At 40.5% G+C, this 24,586-nt stretch overlaps 1 protein-coding gene across 1 annotated transcript in view; it reads left to right on the top strand.

Annotated features, from left to right (window-relative positions):
* The first annotated feature begins 1,434 nt into the window (after positions 1 to 1,434).
* Positions 1,435 to 24,586, top strand: part of rnls (renalase, FAD-dependent amine oxidase) — a 156,079-nt gene continuing 132,927 nt past the window's right edge. The window contains exons 1-4 of the mRNA XM_048551265.2: positions 1,435 to 1,621; positions 6,499 to 6,604; positions 9,919 to 10,064; positions 15,089 to 15,241. Coding sequence (XP_048407222.2) covers positions 1,504 to 1,621; positions 6,499 to 6,604; positions 9,919 to 10,064; positions 15,089 to 15,241 — 523 coding nt within the window. The 5' untranslated portion in view covers positions 1,435 to 1,503. The remainder of the gene's footprint in view (positions 1,622 to 6,498; positions 6,605 to 9,918; positions 10,065 to 15,088; positions 15,242 to 24,586) is intronic.

The raw sequence follows: 24,586 nt of genomic DNA on the forward strand, positions 1-24,586 counted from the left end.
AATATGAGTTGCTGTTCCTGCAACCTTCGGGTGGCATCATTGTGGCACTGCAGGAGGCCCATGATGGACATGTCATCTAAAGAATGGGAGGGGGAGTGGAAATGGTTTGCGACTGGGAGGTGCAGTAGTTTGTTGCGGATTGAGTGGAGGTGTTCTGCAAAGCGGTCTCCAAGCCTCCGCTTGGTTTCCCCAATGTAGAGGAAGCCACACCGGGTACAGTGGATGCAGTATTGGCAGATGTGCAGGTGAACCTCTGCTTAATGTGGAATGTCATCTTGGGGCCTGGGATAGGGGTGAGGGGGGAGGCATCCCCCTCCTTCGGTCCGCCTCCCCCTCTCTCCCTATTTATTCCAGAACCCTCACCCCATCCCCCTCTCTGATCAAGGGTCTAGGCCCGAAACGTCAGCTTTTGTGCTCCTGAGATGCTGCTTGGCCTGCTGTGTTCATCCAGCCTCACATTTTGTTGTCTTGGATTCTCCAGCATCTGCAGTTCCCATTATCTCTGAGCTGATAGTCTTAGACTCTATTTTGAGGGGAAACATTCAGCATTTAGTTTGTCAAGCCCCTTAACCATATATGTTTCACTTCTCTAATCTTCTAAACTCCAACTTGAGACTATGGCAACTTGCACTTCTCACATTCAGCTTTGTGCCATTTTCAGGAACCCTTCTATGTTGTCTGCGATAGTCCTATGGTCATTATTTGAATGGGCTCTACAACAAGTTCACTAATTTGCTCTCAGAGATTGTAAGAACTGCCGAAGCTGGAGTCAGGAGATAACACCGTGTGGAGCTGGAGGAACACAGCAGGCCAGGCAGCATCAGAGGAGTTGGCGTTTCGGGTCGGGGCCCCTTCAGAAAATTTGCTCTCAGTTGAATTGAACAGAGCTCTAGGTCCCCACTTGGTTGGTATCCCCAAACAGCTCACAAGTTCACGAAAATTCAATTTTTGCACGGTGTTCTTTTTCCCCAAGATTGCATTGCACAGGCCACTACCTTATCATCTCCCATCAGCCATGTAGTTGTTCACCACCAGACTTTGTTTATTCCCACAATCTCCAAGGTTTAGATAGTAGGAGATAGCTTCGTTTCCCCTACCTCCGAAAGCTCTGCTGTCTATATTCTAACTTGTACAAATCCCACTTGTTCAATGTTCACCAAGCCATACCGGTCGTGAATGCTTGGCAATCTCTCGAATTTAGAATGGTCGTATTTTTGTGAAGTTCCCTATCGTCTGACCTTTGTCTATTGCTGTAACTTAGTGCGATGTATCTTTTGACTCTTGAGTGCTGTAATGTGATATCAGTACTTCGAGGGTGCTGGGGTGTGATGTGTCAGTAGTTCTTGAGCGGTTTTTTGGCGTCTAAATCATGTTTTTTTTTCCCCCCAATGTCATCTCGGGCAAAGATTTGCTCGGACAACCTCAATAGTCGCAATGTGTGTTGGAGTGGGGCAGGGAAGGATCTGTCAGACTTGGTAACCATTTAAAGCCCGTTGAAAAGCTATGGCCCGGGTGCTAATCGTCGGCGCCGGTCTCACTGGTAGCCTCTCCGCCTCGCTGTTACACAGAGAGTTGCCGAACAAGCTACAAATCTTTGTCTGGGAGAAGGCGAGGGGTGCAGGTCAGTGCGGAAGCGGTATCCCGGAGCATGTGACCCTAGTCGGAGGATGATACATTTCAGTGGGCGGGGCCTAGCTTTAGTTGCGATAGAGGACTTTCCGGCTGCAATTTCTCTACCTGGCCACCAGGTGGTGAAAATGTCGCCGCCAGAGTAGAGTGAGCAAATTCCAGTCTCAGTACATTTTTGGCGGGTTGGAGATTGTGCTCGAAACCCAGAAAGCTAGCACACAGGTAATCAGGAAGTCTAATAGAATGTTGGTCCTTATTGCAAGGGAGTTGGAGTATGAGTAGGGAAGTCTAACAGCAACTGTACATGGTGCTGGGCACATCTGAAAGACAGGTTTTGGTCTCCTTTTTTAAGGAAAAATATCATTTCATTAGAGGCAGTTCAGGGAAGGTTCACAAGGATGATCCCTGATATGGAGCAAGGCTAAAAATGTTCAGACTCTACTTAACTAGAGTTTAGAGGAGTAAGTAGTGATCCAATTGAAACATATGAGATTCATAAGGGATATGACAGAGTAAATGGGACAGTCTAGGACCAGAGGGCGTAGTCTCAGAGTAAAGAGCTGCTAATTTAAGATTGTGTTGAGGAGGAATTTCTTTTCTGAGTCTTTAGAACTCTCTGCCATAAAGAACTGAGCCTTAATGTGTGTTTAAGCCTAGGAGAGACCGATTTGTGTTCATTGGGGAATCACGGGTTATAGGGAAAACACAGGAAAGTTGATAGGTGGAATGTTGAATCAGTCATGATCCCATTGAATGGCGGACCAAGCTCAAGGAACCTACTTCTTATGATCTTATTCGTAGAAGCAGGTCAGATTTGGCTTGATCTTCACTGCTGTCCTCTTGGCACATGCACTGGATTTAATTCAAGGGATACATTTTCATATTGTAATCATGGGGATACAAAACTGGCACGAAGTTTTGAAGAGTCAGAAGTGGCATGATGGTCAGAATGGCTGTCAAAGTGACTATGACATATGTCAAGTCAAAGAATTTGCGTAGAAATTGCAACTCTAAGTGTTTCACATTAGTAAATCCTATCTACAATGCAGTTGCTGTAATCAAATAGGCAGCAGCCAATTTATGACTAGTAACAAAATAAGAGAGGCCTGTGTGGGGTATAAACATCAAAGTGAACCAGTTAGGCAGAATGGCCTGTTTCTGTGCTGCAATTTCTAATCCAACCCATTGATTGGAAATTTAGAGTTCTGCCCAGATACTTGTTTTAGATTCTACCCAATTTTATTGCCATGTTAACATCCTACTGAGCAGGTGAGATTAAAACCTGAGTTTGGATAGTAGGAGACCTAACTTATTCTTTTAAATTGAATTTGACCAGTCCACCTCATTGCCTGCCTTTCCAGACAATAACCAGCAATGCCAACATTCTCTTCCTGCAGAAATGTATTGTTATCCTTCATATTCTCAGTGAAAACCCAGCTTAACAAAACTATCAAGGTAGGAAGCTCAAACCAGCAAATCACCTGATTCAGTAGATCTTTCTCTTTTAAAAAGTACCCCACCCATAATATTTCAATTCTGTAGAGATGTGGGCAGAATGGATTCAAGCTCTTCAAAGGCTGTTCATATGCAGCCACGGAGGTGGGCAAATGTTAAAGAGGGCTGGCAAGACGGCCTGTTTCTGTTTTCTAGCATTGTGTCCCAGTTGTCCTACACCCTCACCCTTCCGCCCCTCCCACTACCCAGCCCTCATGCCAGCTGCACGCTCTTTCTATAGTTGCCCACCACCTCAATTCCCCATGCCCACTCAAACATTTGCAATATTGAACATTGGCAAATAAAAAATCTGCTTTCAGAAAATTACTGCCCCTACAACCTGTAACTTTGACAGGAAAACAGAGCCATTATCGTTCCAGTAGCAGAAGATGTGCTGTACTTCTACGCACTTACCCTTATCCAATTAAATATGCAAACATTGAAAGAAGGAATTCAAAAGGAAGAATAGCATCCTATAAACTTATTAAGATAGAAATCAATCAAAGCAAACACACATTTCCACCATGAAAATAGACCTTCATTAAACTCCTCCATTAGTGAATTGTGGCTCAGCCAAACATTCGTTATTATATGACCATCTGTAAGCTGTATCAGCAGAAACTGTTGGCCAGACATCTGCTTTTCTAACTGATCTTATTCAGTGTGTTTAGCTGAGCTATGTGACTCACAAAGGGATTTATTTAGCTGAGGTCTAATTTTGCAAGTGGAAGTGGAACATTTACTTCGACTGACTGACATCTTTATGAGGCTATAATAACAATATTTGTTGGAACTCTTTCCTTCAATGTCTGTATGTTTATTTGAGCAAGATTAAGACAATATAAGATGAAGTAAAGCTTCTCTTAAGGAAATTGTATTGGCTCTGTTTGAGACAGTTATGATGCTGTAAGGCAGCAGTTTTCCGAAAGGAGATTTTTAAAATGGATGTTACTTAGGAGCATTTCAAGACTTGTTGTTATGTGACTTATTAGTTGTATAGTGTGCACGCTGGGTAAGTGAGCATAGAAGGTAAGAGAACACAGGAGGGGCCTGAAGGGAATGGAAGGGGCAGGAGAGGAACATGAAAGGAGCTTGGAGTGCTTTAGGGGAAAGACCTGGCTAAGACCTTTTAAACATACCCTTTAAAATATTCATTGTTCCTTTGAGGGACTGTGAAACATGTGACTTTGAGAACTGGCTTGATTCCACAAAAATTACAATGGGTTTGAGATACCTTCCCTGCAATGGAGCAGGACAAATCAGGACTGCAGGGTGCGGGCTCACTATCTACATCACTATCACACAATGGTGAAATTTGGCTGTGACAGGAACGGGAGTATGAATCTCAGAACTGTGTCTTGCCTGTCATTTTTAAAGGCCTCCACAGCCAGTTTGACTCGGCAAAATTCTGTCTCATAATAACAAGCTCCCATTCAGCATTCAGCATGAACAGATTTCAACTAACTATTCCTATCCTATTTATGCAAATATTCAAAACTAATTTGCTTATTTATCATTTATGCTTTTCTAGGGATCATATTGCATTGCAAATTTTGTACAATTTAAAGGAGGTGGATATTGGTTATTTGATGACAAGAAATTGCTTTAAGAGTGTAGTACAACATTTTGTTCCTGACTTGACTGTATGTATGTTGATTTCTGATAGAGATTCACAGCATAGTTTAACATTGCACTGTTTTTTTTGCTTTGCAATCTTTGCAAGTCAAATGTCTTCCACAGGACATAGCTCTGTTTCCCAAGTACTTGTGAATTAATTCCCACCTACTCATGAAGAACTCAAGACCTCTCCTGCTTCACCAACCACTGCAGAAAACTCTGCAGGATAGAAGGCAATGCAAAATTAATTTTTAATTTGTTAAGTATCAGGTAATCCAATGAGGGAAAATAGCACAAAATTATGGAAATGTAAATTAAATGGGTCAGCATCTTGAAGATAAGAACCAAATCTTGGGTGTGAACTTTCAAACATATGTAGTAATGGAGATAAGTCTTCAAAAACAAGGCATTTGAGCTTTAAAAGAGCATCAGATTTTTTTTTCTCTAGCACCCTTTCACAGCTTCGGGACATCCCAAAGCAACTTTTGCAGCCAATGAAGTAGTATTTGTATGTAGTCATTTTTTTATTGTAGGAACTGGAGCTGCCAATTTGTACACAGCAGGCTCCCACCTATAACAAAGAGGTAATAAACAGATAATTTGTTTCCTTGTTGTTGGTTGAGAAATAAATATTGGCCAGTTCTCCAGGGAGGGAGTTGGGACAGGGAACACTTTAGTTCTTTGTAAAAGTAGCACGGATTCTCCAGCGTCTGCAGTTCCCATTATCTCTATATGTGCTATCTCACAACCAGCTTTGAGGGGGACGTACTAGATTTGTTTGAATATTTACCCAGTTGTTGACTCTATACCTATCTCAGATACTCTTCTATGTGTTGCCTAGTCACCTTTGGTTAATCCCCTGATAGTTATTATTCCTAACAAGTATCATATTTGCTGTGTGTCTCCTAGCATTGATTGTGCATTGAGTAAGAGAATTATAGGGTCAAGGCCAACCTCTAATGATCGTATTTATGATGAAGATTCCATTTTCTCTACTGTAGTAAGCCAGTAAGGCAGAGATAATGGAACAAATAATGGTCAGTATGATGGAACATGGGTTCCAGAACAAGTATAATGAAAACTAATTGGCAGAGAAACTCAGGAGGGCCGGTGCAGCAGTGGAGAGAGTAACAGAGTCAATGTTTCAAGATGTGACTCTTCTTCAGATCTCTGTTTCTCAGTCTTCAGAGGCTGTCAGACCTGCTGGGTTTCTCCAACACTTTCTGTTTTTATTTCGGATTTCCAGCATCTGCAGTTTATTTCTTGTATTCAAAATAGGAAAATGCATCTTGCAATACTAACTCAAGCAAATAAGGACACTCACTGCCTGATTGCATCTCCATTTGATACAATGACCATACAAATAATATGTAACATCAGTACTTCCCTCTAGATATTGGACCACATTTGCTTCTATTTGCACTACCCTAATGTAAGTAAACAGTATTTAGACATCTTTTCTAGCCATGGAAGCAAAATGTAGCCATTTTTATTGCTGCTTGAGTTAAGATAGTCTGTAGGATACTTCCCTCTTTATTGTGAATGTGTGTTATAACTAGTATATTACATCTGCAGATTTGATCACTAAAACTAATGCTACCTTCGAAGTAATACTGTCTAAGTTGTGCATTGATTATATCAAGTCTGGACATATTTCTGGATCTGGATTGTGTTTTGTAGAGCTCAGAATGTGAAGAATATTATTTTGGAAAGTCATAGGGTATAAGGGCTCTAAACATCAAATGTTTTTGCTTTAAGGAGGAAGGATGAGCACCACCAGAAGCCCCCATGACCCAAACTGCATGGCTGATCTGGGAGCACAGTACATTACAGTAACACCATTCTATGCAAAAAAGCATCAGAGGTATTTTAAAAGATTCTCATTGTATGTGATTCAGTATCAATGAAATAACTGTTACAGTTTATAACTGTGACAATTGCATTTCGCTATTAGGAAGTTTATTGTAATTTGTTGGTAAATATAAGATCAATTTTCCCTCAAAATTAACAGAGTGTCTATAATTACACACAATCTATATAATAGGTTATATCAAATTATAGCAGCCTTCTATGATTTAATACACTTTTCAAAGACTGCACTCTATTTATTTGAATAAGGGCTTATATAACCTTACTTTATTTGGGGAGACAGAAGAGTGGTACTGTAAGACATTTTTATTGAAGTACTTTCACACAGAAGTGTTTTCCTTTGTTATTTCTATCACATTTTTACCAAATCTGGTCTCAATTTGATAGCAAGCAATTTCTTATGTAAAAGACCCACTGACAACACCTTTTGGAAAATGGAAGTGTGCTGTGATGTGAATAAAAGAGTAGAATTAATGTAAAACTGTCACAGCATCATAAGCTGAAATATTAGAGCTTGGCCAGTGAAGAATGAAAATAAGAAGCATTTTTTTTCACACAAAATGTAGAAGAAATCTGCAAGAGTCTCCTCCAACAGGCTGTAAGTTCCTGGGGGCCAACTGAGATTTTAAGAATGAGATTTATGAACATGTGTTTGCTGAAAGTGTTATGGGCTATAGAGTAAATACAGTACCATATAACATAATCAGACTGTGATTCAAGACATGATGTGTAAGATGAGGTAACACATATCAAAAATCACATGCATTCAAGACTCTGAGAAGAGAGAATTGAATAGCTTGTGCTGGAGAAATGTGTTAGAAAGATCAGCATTAAGTATAACACATTGAATAGAAGAGTATTCTGGAACTCCTGGGAGTCAGACCGTAATCATTCTTAGTTAAGGTAAAGACTGAGATGTTGCACACTTAAAGTGGAGGCAGCGCTGCAACAGGGAGTAGGCCCTCAGCAGTGCAGGACAGCACCCTGAGTCCCAAATCTCATACATGAGATTGAGCAACTAAAAGTTGTATCAGTATAGACAGATCAAAATGGAATTGAGGTACAGATTAATCCATGATTTCATAGGATGGCAGAACAATTTGAAAGGGCTGAATGGCCTCCTCCTGCTCCTGTGTTCTTATAATTAATTATTGGTGTGAGGGAGGAATGAGACACATATTTTTCCTTTGTACTGTGGAGCAGTGTATTGTAGCCCTGACAGGTATGGTAGATACACTTCTCTTCACTCCCCATGTCTGTGCACTGCTGTGGAAGCTGCTGATATGAACACGTACAAGTTAGTGGTAGGGATAGACAATCCAGTTCCTCAAGCTCCAACATTTGATATGATCATGGTTGATCTGAACTGGTCAAGGACCTGAAAGAAAGTTATTTGCTGCTGTTTTGGGCTGGACATATCAGGGAAGAACATGGGAAGGAACCAGCTGAGGCTTTTTGTCTTCCTACGTCATAGTGAAAAAGAGCCATTGATTTACGCCCACATTTGACTCCAGTTCTTTACCGGGGCAGCTTTAGGTCAGTAATTCAGGGAGGTTGCTTTCTTTCCCTCACTCTGTTTCTATTATATGGCTTTTATTGGGTATTTCCAATTCCAGAATAGTCAATAAGCCCAAAGTTAACTGGCAAATGTTGAGAAGTTACTGAACAGGATTTTAATGCAAGCTTTTGACATTGTCTGTTCGACTTTGGAAGATGAATTTAAATTTTATTCAAAGGCAAATTATGCATTTGAATGAATTTCTTCCTCTTCCAGTTTTGTATACATTGGACTCCAGCGTCAGAGAATAATGTCTGAACACATTTCCATTTCAATCTATAACATTTGCATTGTTGTTTTTGGTTGTTAATTCTTGGTTTTTAGGTTGAAAGATTTACTCTGTTATCTTTGGCATTCATTGGTACTCATAATATTCTATCACCCAAGATAGGTTTAAGTGAAAAAGACTCTTTAGACAACTGGATTTACCACAATACTGACCTTACTCTTCCCATTATAGTGTCCGCCCATTTCTTGAATGGATCAGTGTTCAAGTTACAACCCGTGCCAGAGCTGCATGTCCATGTGTAAATAAGTATACCCTGACAACTGTCCAAAACTTACCGTTGACCTTGCTGACCACGAACCTGCACTGTGTTGGGCTGCTGCCTGACATATCTGAAAGCACTGTTCCAGATTTATTCTCTCTATCCCAGACAGTATTTTATGTGTCTCTGTAAAGCACACTCTGATGTGGCTTTTTTTTGGGGACTGAGGAACCCTACTCTATCAGAATATCCCTTACATCACTTCCTTATTTTGGGAAGCAACATCATTGGCCTTTGGTTTACCTGTAGGACCAATTGGATCCAGTTACATCACCGCACCTAGAGCTGTATTCTGATATGCTATATCTCAAGCACCTATAGTTTTGAGGATGGCCGATAAAATGGGTAAAATTCTTTGTTCGGTTCTGTTTTGCTTTGTGTACACATGTCTACAGCTGGTACATTAGTAGCAAAAGTCTATAAAACAGATAATGGTATTGAAAGGTCTTGTCTGATGGATTCTCTTTAAGATACAGAATGCAGAGAAAAATTTTAAAATGTTCTCCTTTTTCTCCTACATCCACATCAGGCATTGATTTGAGAACAACTAGAATTCATGTTGCAGTAGAAACTTGAATTTACATAGTGCTTTTAACAAGAATTAACATTCAGTGAAAGGTTCGGAAAGGAACAGATATTGAGCCAGAGTTGGTGAACTGAGAGGATGCTCCAAGAGCTTTGTCAGAAACGTGGACACTGAAGTTTGGCTTGGATGCCTGCACCTTTCTGAGTTTTAGGAAAGTTTTCTTGGAAGCAGTGGCATTGTTGGATAGGAGTTTGCACAGATTAGGCTATTGAGGAGTACGAAAATAAGAGTGAAGATGTTAAATTCAGTGAGAACCAAGGTGGATCTGCAAGAATCGGGTGAATGGAAGAAGGGGAGGTAATGGGCAATTGATCCAGAGTATGGAAAGCAGAGTTAGAGTTTCTGGAGGATAGAAGGCTGACTGAAAGAGCATTTCAGGCATCAAAAGGATGAAGATTTCAGAAGCAGGAGATGTGAGGTGTGGGTGGCAGGGAGTCATACTGCACTGATAGATTAAGCATATTGGGAATGGATATGTTGTGGGGTCTGGAGGTTAGCTAAAGATAACCTGTGGTTGCTCATCAGTATTAATGCAAGTCAGATTTCTACACTGTAATTGGAAACTCACCATGTGTGCTTGCTGAGTATTTAATTGTTGTTTGTGTGCTTTTTTCTAGCTTTTATGACGAATTGTTATCACGTGGCATTTTACAGCCTTTGCTCAGTCCTGTTGAAGGAATGGTACAAAAAGAAAAGGGAGTTCATAACTATGTGGCCCCTCAAGGGATTTCTTCTATTGTCAAACATTATCTTGTAGACTCAGGTACTGTATGGTGAAATCAGTTTTTGTTTTCATTTTACTAATTCACTTTTCTCTTAGTTTGTAAACCTATTTGCTAGCAGTGTTACAACATTTCATATTTTGAATGCCTTAATAAATCACAACAAACACTAGACCCTAGATAATGGGAACTGCAGATGCTGGAGAATCCGAGATAACAAAGTGTAGAGTTGGATGAACGCAGCAGACCAAGCAGCATCTCAGGAGCACAAAAGCTGACATTTCGGGCCTAGACCCTTCATCAGAAAGATTAGACCATGAAGCCTTAAGTCATTAGAGCAGAAGTAGGCTATTCAGCCCATCGATTCAATTCCACCATTCATTGAGATCATGACTAGTCTGAAAATCCACAGCACAATTTTCCTGCCTTATCTCCATAAGTTTTGATTCCTTAGCCTTGAATATAGTTAATGACCCAGCCTCTAAAGCCCTTTCTGGTACAGATGTCAACAGATTCACCACCACCTGGAAGAAGAAATTCTTCTACATCTTTGTCCTAATTGGGAGACCCTTATTCTGAGATCATGACCTCTGATCCTAAATTCTCCACATCTACTCTGTCAAGCACTCAATGAATCTTATATGTCTTGATAAGGTCTTCTCTCATTCTTCTCAACTCTAGTGTGTATAAACTCAATCTACTCGACATTACCTCCCAAATAAAATCCCTCCATATCCAGAATTAGTCCAATGAACTTTATTTAGAGAGCCTCCTTATATCTTTCTTTAGGTAAGGGGACCAAAACTGTCCAGAATATACTAGCTGCTGTCTAAATAATGCTATATATAGCTTTAGCAAGACTTCCCTATTTTTATATTCCATTCCCTCTGAAGTAAAGGCCAATATCCCATTTTTATCCCTTGTTAACTGCTGAATCCACATGCTAACGTTTTGTGATTCATACGCGAGATTTGCCAGATCCTTCTGTGCCACAGCCTTCTGCAATCTTTCCCCATTGAAATAACTCTCATCTTTCTATTCTTCCCACCTAAGTGCATGCTCTCACATTTTCCTCCAGTATATTCTATCTACCAAGTTTTGGCCCACTCAGTTAACCAGTCTTTCTCCCCCTGTGGGCCCTTTGTGTTCATACTGCTTACCTTTCCATTGGTTTTGTGTCATCACAAACCTAAACTTGGCCAAAGTACATTAATTCCTTCCTACAAGCCATTCATATAACTTGGAAATAATTGTGGCCCTCGCAGTGAACCTTGTGGCACTTTGCCAGTTACAGGTTGCCTTGCTAAAAACAGCCCCCTTATCCCAAATCTTTTTCTTCTTTAGTTAGGCAATCCACTACCCATGCTAATTTAATGTCCAAACATGATAGACTCTTATCTTATTAAATAGCCTTATGTATGGTATCTTATCAAGTGACTTCTTGAAATTCAAATGTTGAAATCCAAATTGTTTCTACTGCTTTTCCTTTACCTACCCTGCTTGTTATCTTCTCAAAGAATTCTGATAATTTTGTCAGGCATGATTTTCCTTTCACTAAACCATGCTGCCTGTAATTGTTCTTATTAAGAATTGCTCTCAGCTACATCACACCCCAGTCTGATCCTTATTAAGTCCAAGTGGATTACAGATGATTCTCAGAAATATCAACAAACAACTGGAATAATTTTCAGATATCGGCAGGAAATAATTTGCTAAATTACGAATTCAGGCATCGATACATTGGAATTGAGATCTTACTCACCCATACTGAGCAACATTTTCAATAAGGGCTTGAACGCAACATTTGTATATGGATAAAGAGCACTGTTTGTTTTTCAAATATCTTTATTTTACTTTTGCAGTCTTTGCAAGGACAACAGAACAGTAATGTAGTGGGAAAACTGTTACACTGGAAAGAGGAACTTGAAAATGGTCAGTTGCTTTGTGTTGGTACTGGATCATAGGGCATTGCAAGTCATACAAGTCCTGTGAAAAAGTGAAGGATTCAAATCCTGGCTTTAGCTTAAAGTATGATCATTGAAGGATGTTGTGACAAAAGAAAAAGCAGGTCAAAGCTTACACAATCCTGAGCTAGTAACTACAAAAGGTCAGTTAATAGGTCAGCTGAATTATATATGAGAGATTGCCATGTTACAATCTTAACGTTTTGAGCAAAGGAGAATGGAGAAGTAAATTCAAATAACAAAGCATTTGTGTAATTTAATTGAGTAAACCTTGAATGTATTGCCAAGCTACATAGCAGAAAAGTAATTTTAATGCAGATAAATGTAAAGTGTTTCAAATAAAAGAATCAGTCATTGCTAAGAATAAAATTCAGAGAGATTTAGGATTGTTCAACATGTCCAACTACTGTATGGAACAGCACCACAAGGCTGAACTGTATCATCATGGTGTAAGTACACAGGTCAGAGAATTGTAGCCTAAAATTCTACAATGCTTTGGTCAGATGAATGCATGGCTGTTATAAAAATAAAAGACACTGGAAAAACCAGCTTATCTGGCAGCATTTGTGGGGAAGGAAACAGAGTTAGCCTTTCAGCTCCATAATCTTTCATCAGAACTGGAAAATATTAAAGTTGTAGCTGGTTTAAAGCAAGTACAAAAGCTGAGAAAGAGAAGAACAAATGGGAAATTCTGTGCTAGGGTGCAATGAGGAAGAAATTAAGTGGAAACAATGACGATGGTGCAAGGGAAAAGCAGAGGCCAACAGCACAAGGATATTATAAAGCTGGAGAGGGTTCAGAAAAGATTTACCAGGATGTTGCCAAGAATGGAGGGTTTGAGTTATAATGAGAGGATGGATAGGTTGGGACTTTATTCACTGGAGGTTGAGAGGTCACCTTATAGATGTTTATAAAATAATACAGGGTATAGATAAGGTGAATGGCCTGCATCTTTTCCCTCAGGTGGAGGAATTGAAGACTAGGGGGCACATTTTTAAGGTGAGAGGACAAAGATTTAAAAAATATATGACGGGCAATTTTTTTTTTACACTAAGAGTAGTTTGTATGTGGAAATGAACTTCCCGAAGAAGTGGTCGATTCTGGTATGGTTACAACATTTAAAAGACATTTAGTAGTACATAAGTAAGAAATGTTTGGAGGCATATGGGCCAAGCACCGGCAGATGCGGCTAGTTTATTTTGAGATTGTGGTCGGCATGGATTGGTAGGACCTAAGGCTTTGTTTCCCTGCTGTATGATTATGTGTCTGTGTAGGTAAAGAAACAAAAGATGGGTCGCGGGAAGGCGTAAACTGGGAAAACAGCGTCACTAACAACTTGGAAAAAGTGAAGGAAAAGCTCTGATTGGAAATTGTTGAACTTATGTTAAGTTGAGAAAGCTGTAATGTTCCATATCAACAAATGAGGTGCTGTAAATTGTGATTATGCTGTGTTTCATTGGAAGAAATGACAGAAATGTCAAAGTGGCAATGAGGGAAAGAATTAATGTGACAGATGTCTTGGGTTCTAAGGGAATGTTCTACAAAGTAGTCATCTCATCTGTGTTTGGTTTCCCCAGTGTAGGAGAGCAAAATCTGGGATAACTCATTTGTCAAGTAAGTCCCTTGTTAGAAAACAATTGCAGTGTTGAGAGAACTGCCCAGATGAGGCAGAGTAGGGTTGCCTAGGTCAGATCGCCTCAGAATTGTAGTTATTACTTTGGAGGGGGGAGAGGAAGAAAAGGAATATTTTCATCCCTGGGATGGTACTTAGTGGACGCGATTGATGTCTCAACTACCAGCCAGTGAGAGACTCAAATCATCTTCTTTGTCAAAGGCCCACTCCATTATGTGCCACACAGGTGGTCAGACGTGCACCTTTTGCAGAATCAATCACTCGGGCAGAGGTCCTGCTGCCAAGACTGCCAGTTCTATTCATTGGCAGTGTCAGCAGGGAGATAGTAGCAGCTAGTGATACACCCATCCAAGGCCTGGGATTGTTGCTGGACTACCAGCCACTAGTGAGTGGGTATAGTAAAGGATCATGGGATTGGGATAATAGGGGAGGAAGGCTTTTTAATTCACTCATGGGATGTGGACATTGCTGCCTGGGCACCTGGACTCCCAATTGCAATTGAAAAGGTGGTGTTGAGCTGTTGAAGGAGGGTCAGTAATTGGTCGCTGAGAAAGAAGCCTGTACAGCAACCTTCCCATTCTTTGACAGCTGAATGAAATGCTTAAGTCCCACTTAAGGACCACAATTGGCAGTGGCCCTGGAAGACCACCTATGGCCCTTCCCATCTCAGACTTTATTGCCATCCTCAATCTGGTCGTTATTGAGTTCCTGCTGCACATGGTCATAGAGGACATCAAACACAGATGAGGGAAGTGATCAACTGGCACATCTTCATGAGTGGATAGCATTTAAACATTGACTTACTGGCTATCCAAATGCCAGAAGATGGCAGTAGCCACCAGGCTCTCCTGGAAATATATCCAAATATGTAAACTGATTCATTATCTGAAAAGGCAAATTGTCTTGGGTCACAAGGAAAAAGGAAGGAATTAGCACCAGGTGAATTGGTCCTGCAAAGGGCTGGTGTGGACATGATGAGTAAAATGGCCTCTTTCTGTGCTGTAATTATTCCATGGATCTATGACTCCATGTTTTTTTTAATTTATTCATTTGTGGGACATGGGCGTCACTGGCTGGCTAGTATTTATTGCCTGGCCCTAATTGCCGTTGAGAAGGGAGTGGTGAGCTGCTTTCTTGAACTGCCGCAGTCCACTTGTTATGACCTGACCCACAATGCTATTCGGGAGGAAATTCCAGGATTTTGACCCAATGTCTGTAAGCCAGGAGAAGAACATAGGAGATGATAAAGTAGTCAGGAAGGGAGGGAGGAAAGGTGGATGTTAAGAAAGGACAGCTCTTTCTTTTTATATTACCTTTCACTTCCTTAAAGAAAAGCCTTATTTTTAAAAAAGTTTGTTTGAAAGCATGAATGAATATGTAGTTTTATGTTGCAATCCTTATTTTTATACACTTTCTTTTCTTTCATTATTCACCGTTTCTATTACTATGGCAAACCACACACGAACAGAGGTGTGCTATAATCGGCAAGTTACCCACATCAACCTGAAAGAAGGCAAGTTGGAGGTCTGCAGCAATTCAGCTCCTTCAGAAATGTTTGATGCAGTTATTCTAACGATGCCTGTGCCACAAATTCTTCAGCTACAAGGACATATTGAGACTTGTGAGTACATTACCTTTTATGCAAATTTTTCTAGGACACTCTATCATCATCACTATTTCTGTCACCACCCCAGACTTGACGTAATTTTAGTTCCTGTGAACTGCATGAATACTTGATGCATGGTTTCCATCATTCTCACTTTTATGCTCCATTAACTTCAGTCATTAAGGTTGTATCAAATTGCAAATGACCTGAGTCAGTTAACGATGTACCTGATTATAATGCACACTGCAAGAAAAATTATAACACATGCCTGTAAGGACGGTGTATGTGGGTGTGTGAGCGAGATGGAAGGACGTGAGAGAGAGAAGCTGATGAGACTGATAATAGCTAGAGTCATTTAACCACATTGATGAAACCAAACCGTTTGACTGTTGAAAATCTATATCTGAGAATTGTGACATTTATAGCTTTCAAGATAAAGCAAAGATTTAATTGTAATCACTTTTAATGTAACAATATTGGTCATTTTGATGAAGTATAATAATTCTCTTAAAATTGCCATTTATTAGAAGACCTATGCTAATGTCTATCCATTTTTCTGTTCGTAAATACTGACCAGTACACAACAGCATAACTGAAGTTTATTATCATTCTTGCTTCCTTCAATGATCATTAATTCTTTTTCTGCATTATGGGTGTGGGATCCTTTATTGGAGAAAAAATGGAAAGATTTATAATCATCTCTCTGTTGCAATGGCACAAATGATGCAGCACATTTTAATCAATCTTAGAAAGTGGTATAATTGCTTCAGGATATTAATTTAGTACTTTCTCCCCAAACAGGACAAACCATTTCCACTGACCTCTCTTAAATAAAAAACAAATGAACCAGTTTTCCTCTGTCTGTTGGATTGTTTGAATGTAACCAAACTTCAGTGGTTAGGAGCATGAACTTACCAGACTTGTGGAGCTAGGTTTTATGTAACAGTCCTGTGATCAATAAAGAACTGTAGCAGGGAACCATTGAGGGGAAAAATACAACATGAAGAAATATTTTTTAAAACTGCAGAGACAGTTCACAAAACTCAGTTTGCACAGTGACCTTTTTAGACCTGACAAGTGCTACTTTTGTTCCAAGATGGTAGCTGCATGCACACTTTTTGATGGAATACCACATTATGCCGGGCATTAGCAGGACACCTGGGGGTACGTAGTGGAAGTACGCAGAGTATACGATTAATACCATTGGTGCCGTCTTTGCATTCATCTTTCTAAAGCTGCACAGCTGTATATGTGCTCAGCTGTAGGAAAGATCCTTCACCAATACTATTTAAAGGGATCAACAAATAGTTATCAGTTTCATTGCTGACTGATTTCTGTTGGATGTGCTGCGTTTGCAGAAGTTTGCACTGATAATTGAAGCTGCAGATGTCTACAGGGAATGGTGAGACATGTGGTGGAGATCTTGGTCCTAACTTTAAGGTTTGTCAACAAAATATTTACTCCCAAATATGGGTATAGTTGTTCCTAACCTCCTTGCTTCACAGTTTGATAGGGAGAATGTGCAGAGCTGACGCAGATCAGGATGAGCTGCTTTAAAGAGGAGGAGGGAGGGAAAGGGCTTCCAGTGGGAGACAATGTCCATTAGGGATTTCAGGTGATAATTCTTCTCAGTCTCAGTAAGAAGCAAAGTCCAGTGCTTCTGTTTCATGAAGGAATTGCTGACCGCAATCCAGCAGCTGCTGTAGTCAGACACGCATCCTCAGAGTGGAGTGAAGGTAACAATCGCCAATGCTGGGTAGATGATTGTGGTCATGCGTTTTCATGCATCTGACTTCTTCCAGATGTGTTAGCAGCTACTATGCTAATAGCTAGAGACTAGTGTCAGGGATGTCAGATCACATAGAACTGGAACCTGAGGGCGAAAAGCTCTAATGGAATTCTGCTAAAGTGTGTCTCAGTCAAAAGTACAAAGAGTTAAAATAAATGTTCATAATGTTGCACTAAAGAAGCATGGTTTCCAATTCTCATCTGTCGAAAGCATCTGTGCCCAATATTTATGGAGCATTTGGTATTCACATTTTGCAGTTAGAGCTCACTGTTGCATATGGGAAGTCACTGAGGCTTCATTTTCCCAGATAGCCAAACATGTTCAATTCTCCCTTGGAGAAAGAAGTCAGTGGAGCAAGTGTTGAGCTTTGCAATGACTTTAGGATTCTCCACGGTGCAGGGTGCTGGTGATAGCACAGAAGTCAGTTTGTCAGCCCCACATGTATTGCAAGCAGAAAAAATTCCACTACCTCTGTGGTCTTGGGCATGTGCAATCCTCTGCACTACATCAGGCTTGCTGGTGCCCAGTACCCTGGCAGCAATCATGATGAGTTTATTTAGTCTGATAATGCTATCCACATCAGACAAACTAGAATGTGGTAGTGGAATCCATGGGGGAAGACAATTTGGGAAGGTCTTTGGGTGAACTGTTTTCAGAGCACTGGGCAGATACAATGTGAAGTGTGTGACCCACTTTTGTTTTAGAGAAGCGGGACACTAGTGCTGCATATGGTCTAGCCAGATGTGGCAGTCAACTGCTAAAGAAAACCATATCTTACCAAGTCTCCAGAGGTAGGCTGAGAGAAAGCAATGGTTTTTTCATGAGCACTAGGGCATTAATGGTGGAGGTGAGAGTGAGGATGAGCAGACTGGTAGCTGTGGAAATGTGAATGGAGGGTCAAAGACTTTGGCAGTTTTGATGATAAGAGTGCAGTTATTAGTGATTTGAGGACAACCCTTTTTCTCGGATTGACACAGAAGGAAACAGGTTAATAGAGGTGAAATGTGGCTGGGACACAATATTGGGGCATGCGAATGAAGAATTATTTATGGCATGGCCCATGTTTACTGCATTGCTAATGGTAAGTTAATCTGTGATGGTGTTGAGATGGAAAGTGGCTGAATATTATGCATTTAAGAAAAAAAAAGTAATGGGTCAAAGGATTGGGATTGAAGGCTGATGTTGTCAGCTCTCTGATCACAAAAAAAGCAAAGTTTCAGTAGCATTTCAAAAGACGTGGAGTTACAGTGCTTGTCACCATGTACATACTGTACAGGGGGCTCTCATAGAAAAGGACTGTTACTTCTCGGTGCTGGGGTGGATTGGGGATGGGCTGAGCTTTGTTTCATTTTGAATAATCTCATTCCTAACAATGAAATTGTGGACTTCTCTGATATTTGAAAACAAAATGGATCTGGGAAATGGCAAATCTGTGTTGAAAATTAATTGATATCATGCCTTTAACTCTTTGAAAAGAATTGAAAATAAGCATTTATTTTACTTTTTTGTGTTTGCTTGTGAATCTTCTTTTTGAATCAAGTACTTTGTGCAAATCTTTCATCTCAGGTGGATGTAAAAGATCTCCCTGTTATCAATTTGAGAATGAGCATGTTATATAAATGCAAATTCCTTCCTTCATTCTGCATATGTTAATAGGAAAATGACACAGTTGCTCACCGTGTCATAAATTAACAATTTAGACAAATTGGGACCATAAATGTTCAAATTAATTGCTGCATTTATCTTTCTGTCCTGACCATGTTTCCCCAGATGAAAGCATTAGGTGTCTGTCAATGCCATTGTATCACTGACCATAAGGATGAGTGTAAGGATAGCCTAGCATGACTGTTTCTCTGATTGTTCTATTCCTTGTTGATACACTGGGATTTTTCTCCCAGGTTGCTCACATCCTGAGAGATGAACCTTTTAATTCCGGTTGGATCCAGGGCAATCCTGGAATTTTGAAGCCCTACCTCAGTACATGGTTGAGGACAAAGGAGCTTTCTGTAGGAAATGAGGGTTTCAGCTCCGCTGTACAGTATGTGTGCTTGAGCACTCGGACAGACACTCAATTTTGAGTTATTTATCTCTTACAAATATATTTCATGAACAGTTCCATTGCTGACATTTTCCTCCTGTAAGTAGTGTAGTAGCAGGAGTAGGTGAAATATATTCTGGTACTCAAATACATGATGTAGATCTGCATCTTAACTCTATCTTCCTGTCTTGATCTGCAACCCTTAATACTTGTGCATATCAAAAATCTTATCCGTGTGGGTTTTGTAATTTTTAACTAGGCAGCAACAGTTTTGGCAATGAGAGTCCTAGACATCCTGTATTCTTTGTGCAAATTAGAGGATCTGGACAACATCCCTGTTCAGCCTTGATATAATTCTAGGGTTAGGTCCTAATGTTTTTGCATCCCTAAAAAAAACATAGTTTCTCTCTATCCATCCTACCTATTCCTTTTAATCATCTTAAACACCTCAAATGGAGCAACCACTGATCTGCTATGTTGAAGGGAATATAAATCCAGTGAATCCAACCCGTCCACATAATGCAATCATTTTACCCTGAGTGTCGCAAGGAGAAAAACACAGCACTGTGGAAATCTCTGATAATAAAATGGGAATTCTCCCCCTGGTTATGGCAGCACATTTCATCCACAAATCCCAATTGACACCTTTAGATGGGAAAATGAAACAAATTTGCAAGTTATTTCTCAGGCAGACTGAGTGCCCACTGTCAAAAAGATGGATATTAACTAGTAATGCCTTCACATTGCTAGCTATCCCATGGGGAATTCCAGCTTTTTGCAACGCACCACGCCTATTCTTCATTTTGTGCTTTTAGGAGGTCATGGTGCAAACAGGCTGAAAAGAAATATTCCCCTATCTAAATTGCCATCCTCTCCTATCAGTATAAATAAACATTTATTATAGGTTGGCAATTGTGAGCCAGCCAAAATTTTCATTATAGCAATTCTCGCTTTGTAACTCAGGAAACTGAACTTGGCTCGAGGTGCACTATTGTGTTCACTAGCAATCATTTCTGGGCATACACCTTATGATTTATATTGTTGGGTGTCTGACAGTTGCCAATCACTTGGTGTTAAAATTATTTACAATCTGTAACAAGATGTTTTAAAATGACTTTTTATTTTGCAGTGTGTTTTAAAATCGTTTTGCGCCTAAAAATTTATAACTGTGTCAGCAGGAAATGGATTTTGAAATTGTAGAAATCTTGAAACATATTATTATTGAGGTCTAGAATCACTGCTGCTTAAGTATTTAGAATCCCAAAGGGTTGTGGAGCTAGAAATGTAAACTAGGCTTGTGATAAATAATTTAAAAGGTAATGTAATGGTTTAGAGTTTGTACTCGTCCCTGCCTCTCTGGCACTTTCTTTACTCCCTCTTTATGTCGCAGGTTTACGTTATATTACAGCTTGAAAAGCATAATTTGAATTGAGTGAACAGTAACCCAAATGCTCAAAATAACAGTAACTCAATAGCCTGTGGCACAGTGGCTCTGCTGCCCCCCAGCACCACGGACCTGGGTTAAATTTCACCCTTGGGCAACTATCTGTGTGGAGTTTGTACATTCTCCCCCGTCTGTGTGGTTTTCCTCTGGATGTTCCTGTTTCTTCCACAGTCCGAAGATGTGCAAGTTAGGTGGGTTGGCCATGCTAAATTGCCCGTTGTGTCCAAGGATGTGCAGGCTAGGCGGATCAGCCATGGGGAATGCAGGGCTACCAGAATATGGCAGGGGTTGGGACTGGGTGTGATGCTCTTCATAGGGATGTTGCAGATGCAATGGGCTGAATGGCCTGCTTCTACAATGCAGGGATTCTATGAAAACTCAAATAATCATGAAAGAAATGTAGTGAAAAGGTATTGAATCAAATTAGATATAACCCAGTGTGGAACTGGATGAACACAGCAGGCCAGGCAGCATCAGAGGAGCATGAAAGCTAACATTTTGGAAAAGGGGGATGGGGAAGGGAGCTCTGAAATAAATAGAGAGAGGAGGGGTGGGGCTGGGGAAGGTAGGTGGGAGGGTGATGATTGAGTGCAGGTAGGCAGTGGTGGGGATTGGTCAGTGAGGTGGGAAGGGTGGATAGGGCAGGATCCCCACCACTGCCTACCTGCACTCACCCATCATCATCACCTCCACCTTCCCGAGCCCCAAACCACCACCTCTCTATTTATTTCAGAGCTCCCTACCCCTCCCCCATTTTTGAAGAAGGTTCCCGACCCGAAGCGTTAGCTTTCCTGCTCCTCTGATGCTGCCTGGCCTGCTGTGTTCCTCCAGCTGTACGCCTTGTTATTTCAGATTCTCCAGCATCAGCAGTTCCTGCTATCTCTGAATCAAATTAGGGCTTTTATCTCGGGTTTCTGTATATTTTAAACTGAGATGGTTCTTGGTTTAGGATTTGGGTGAAAAGGACGAGATTAGTACTGGTGTTGTTCACTTAACCCTGTATCATATGTCTACAGTACTTAACAAATCTTTATAATTTCATAATTTTATCCAGAATTGAGGATAGTTCTCAATCTCTAGGGATTGGAAGTTTGCCTTGGATAGTTTCATACTGACTGCCTTCTGTGAGCCTCACCCAATATGCAGCTCTATTGATGACAATTCCACGCAATGCTGCCTGTTTTGCATTAACATGAAGACAATGTCTATCATCACATTATTTAGTCTTCGAAGGAACACTTGGCAGACTCCCACACTGTTCTGCAAAAGCCTGTTAGTTCTGCCCAAAACTCTGGGGATGCAGGATAAATCTTGAGAATGGATAAACCTGTCAGAAGGGGAGAAAATAATCCAGAGATAGAGCCCAGGAGCTTTAAAAATAAATGAGTATTTGTTTTAAAAAGTTGAACCATGCTGGTTATTAGTATAAAAATATGTATATTGGGGGAAGGGGCTATTTGACGAGGAGTCAGGAATCATCCAATCAGTTAATGAGTGACCCATGGTGCAGTAAGTTAGTGTGCTGTACAAATGGACACGTTGTGGAATCAGTGGTACGTGGTGGACGGGTTCTAACAAATAGGAGATATGGTGAAACAGTCAGGATTATATCTAAAACAGAGTTAGCAACCCTTTTCCCCACTTCCTTCACCCCTAACACATGTGTTGATTTCCTTTTTGTTTCTCATGAAAATTCCCTGATGTCCCGAGCTTGCATTTTTCTTGATTTCTTTCCTGTGTTTCCTTATATCCTCTTATCGTTTCCACACCTTCCTCTTGCTTCCTCTATTCTATTTCCAATAGCTACTGTCTACTGAATTTCCTATCTTGATCCCATGTAAGCCGATACTGTTTAATCTCTTCAGAAACTGATTATCTCTCCTTAAATCTGCCACCATCACCCCTTTGAAATAGTGTACTCTTCACCCTGAAGCCCTTGCAAACTAACAGCCCATCTCCAGCCTTCTTTTCCCTCTTCAGAGTCCTTGAACATGCTTTTGCTTTCTAAATCCAGGTGCATCTTTCCCCAAATTTCATGTTTTGATCCCTCCAAACAAACTTGTGCCCTTATCACAATCCCAAAACTACTCTTGTCAAAGTCATAAACTGTATTGTGTGTGAATGTGACAATGTTCTCCAATACCTGTCCATTGCTATCGAGAGCGCATTATGCTTCATGTGGTACCATTCACAGCTAGATAATCACTCACAGAGGCTTCTCTTCACAGGTGTTCCCCAATGATCAATTTTTATCTTCCTCCTATTTCTCAACTATCACATACCCTCTGGCAGTATTACTGAAAAGCACAGCTTTGCTTTTTACATATTTGCACCTAATTCTACCTAAGCATCACCTTTCTCAACTCTTCAACTGTTGCTAAGTTATTGGACTGTCTGAAATCCAGCAGAAGAAAAGCAGAAATTTCCATCAATTAAATATAGGAAAGACCAAAGGAGGCCTGGGTCTTCACTATAAACTCTGATCCTGAGTGTTACCAGCTCCATCTCACTCCCTAGCAGCTGACTGAGATGTATTTAACAATTCAAACAAGGGTTTGTCCTAGAATGAGCTTTCAGACACACATCCATAAGACCATCTAGCTGCAACTAATCTGCTGACACCCTTATTCACCTCATTTTCATCTCTTTGGATCCAAATTGGAGATCAAACTTGGAATCCACTCAGTTTTTAAGGTACCGAATCACAAAGACATACATGATAACCTAATTGACAGGTAGGACACAGAATCCAGACACCAAAAGACCGTGCTCATGCTGTGGATTAAAGAAACCTTGCAGGTGCGACTGTGTCCAGCTGTTAAAACCGGACACTTTTATTGCAAAACATATCACTTTCAGAAACTGGACTAAAGCAAGTGCTTGCCATTCAGATTCAATGGCATGAAGGTTGATGGCTGCCAGAGCATGTTGAGCTGTTTGTTGCTGCTTGTATATTTTGAAAGAAAGCTGTTTCTAATACCACTGTGCGTCCTTGGCAGTGGGCATGTACACATGTTCACCTTGAAAAATTAGATCAGAATTTTAGTAGATGATTCTCAAATCCAACAAGTCATAGCATTGTTTTCACATCAGTGGTTGCTGCATCTCTGCTAAAAGCCTCACCATATTAGGGTCCAGGGAATGTACTGCCACTGACAATACATGACCTACGTACTCAACTTCAGGCATCTTCAATTGCATATTTTTCTTCTCATTCTCTTCTTTCTTATCACAATGTTTGTTCTTCCGTTCTGTGAAGACGACATCTTCTGGTTTCACATGTTTAACATCAGCTGCCATTTTGTCAAAGAACAATTTCGAGCCCTTCTCATCTTCCTTTCTGATTTTCAAGATCTCCTGTGTTGAAGGAGATCCTCTTTCTTGTCTTTCAGGCGGTGAGGGCAGCTGGAGTCTGCCTTGGCAGATGCTGAGTTAGTCCCACACTCCTGTACTTCAGCAGGAAGCTATCCAAGGTCTGTAAAAATGTTTTTGTAATCATTTCTGCTCAGTTCAGCAGTCAATGGCTTAGCGAGCTATGGAATGCTGCAAATCTCTTCTGACACATGTAGAGTTACCAATCCAACTTTTAGACTCACTTCAGCCGAAATGGATTTTCATTTATGTCTATTCTCTGGAACTCCCGATCATTCCTACCTGTGAATTAGGTTATCATGTATGTCTTTGTGGTTCGGTGGCTCTATCTTCATTTGTCCTCTTGGAATGAGTATTATTACATCATTATAGCCTCAACTTTGCCTTTGAGTGCCTCATCATATATCATCATTTTAAGCCACTCCATACAGTTCCATCAAGCTCTTTCCAAGGGCCATCATTTTGTCACTTTCATGATAAACAGCAAAGTAATTCTGCTTCCTTAAGTTAGGGCACAGTAACCCTAAGCTGGGCATGTCCTCCATAATCTTGGACTCTGCCCTAGGTACTTCTGTTGATTCTGTAAGATTTCTTTCTTTTTTCTAATATGTTGTTCATGATTGGTATGGACTGAATCTCAACATAATACAAATTCTGATGAAGGGTCTAGGCCTGAAACGTCAGCTTTTGTGCTTCTAAGATGCTGCTTGACCTGCT

The sequence above is a fragment of the Stegostoma tigrinum genome, chromosome 20, assembly GCF_030684315.1.
Source record: "Stegostoma tigrinum isolate sSteTig4 chromosome 20, sSteTig4.hap1, whole genome shotgun sequence".
Lineage (NCBI taxonomy): Eukaryota > Metazoa > Chordata > Chondrichthyes > Orectolobiformes > Stegostomatidae > Stegostoma > Stegostoma tigrinum.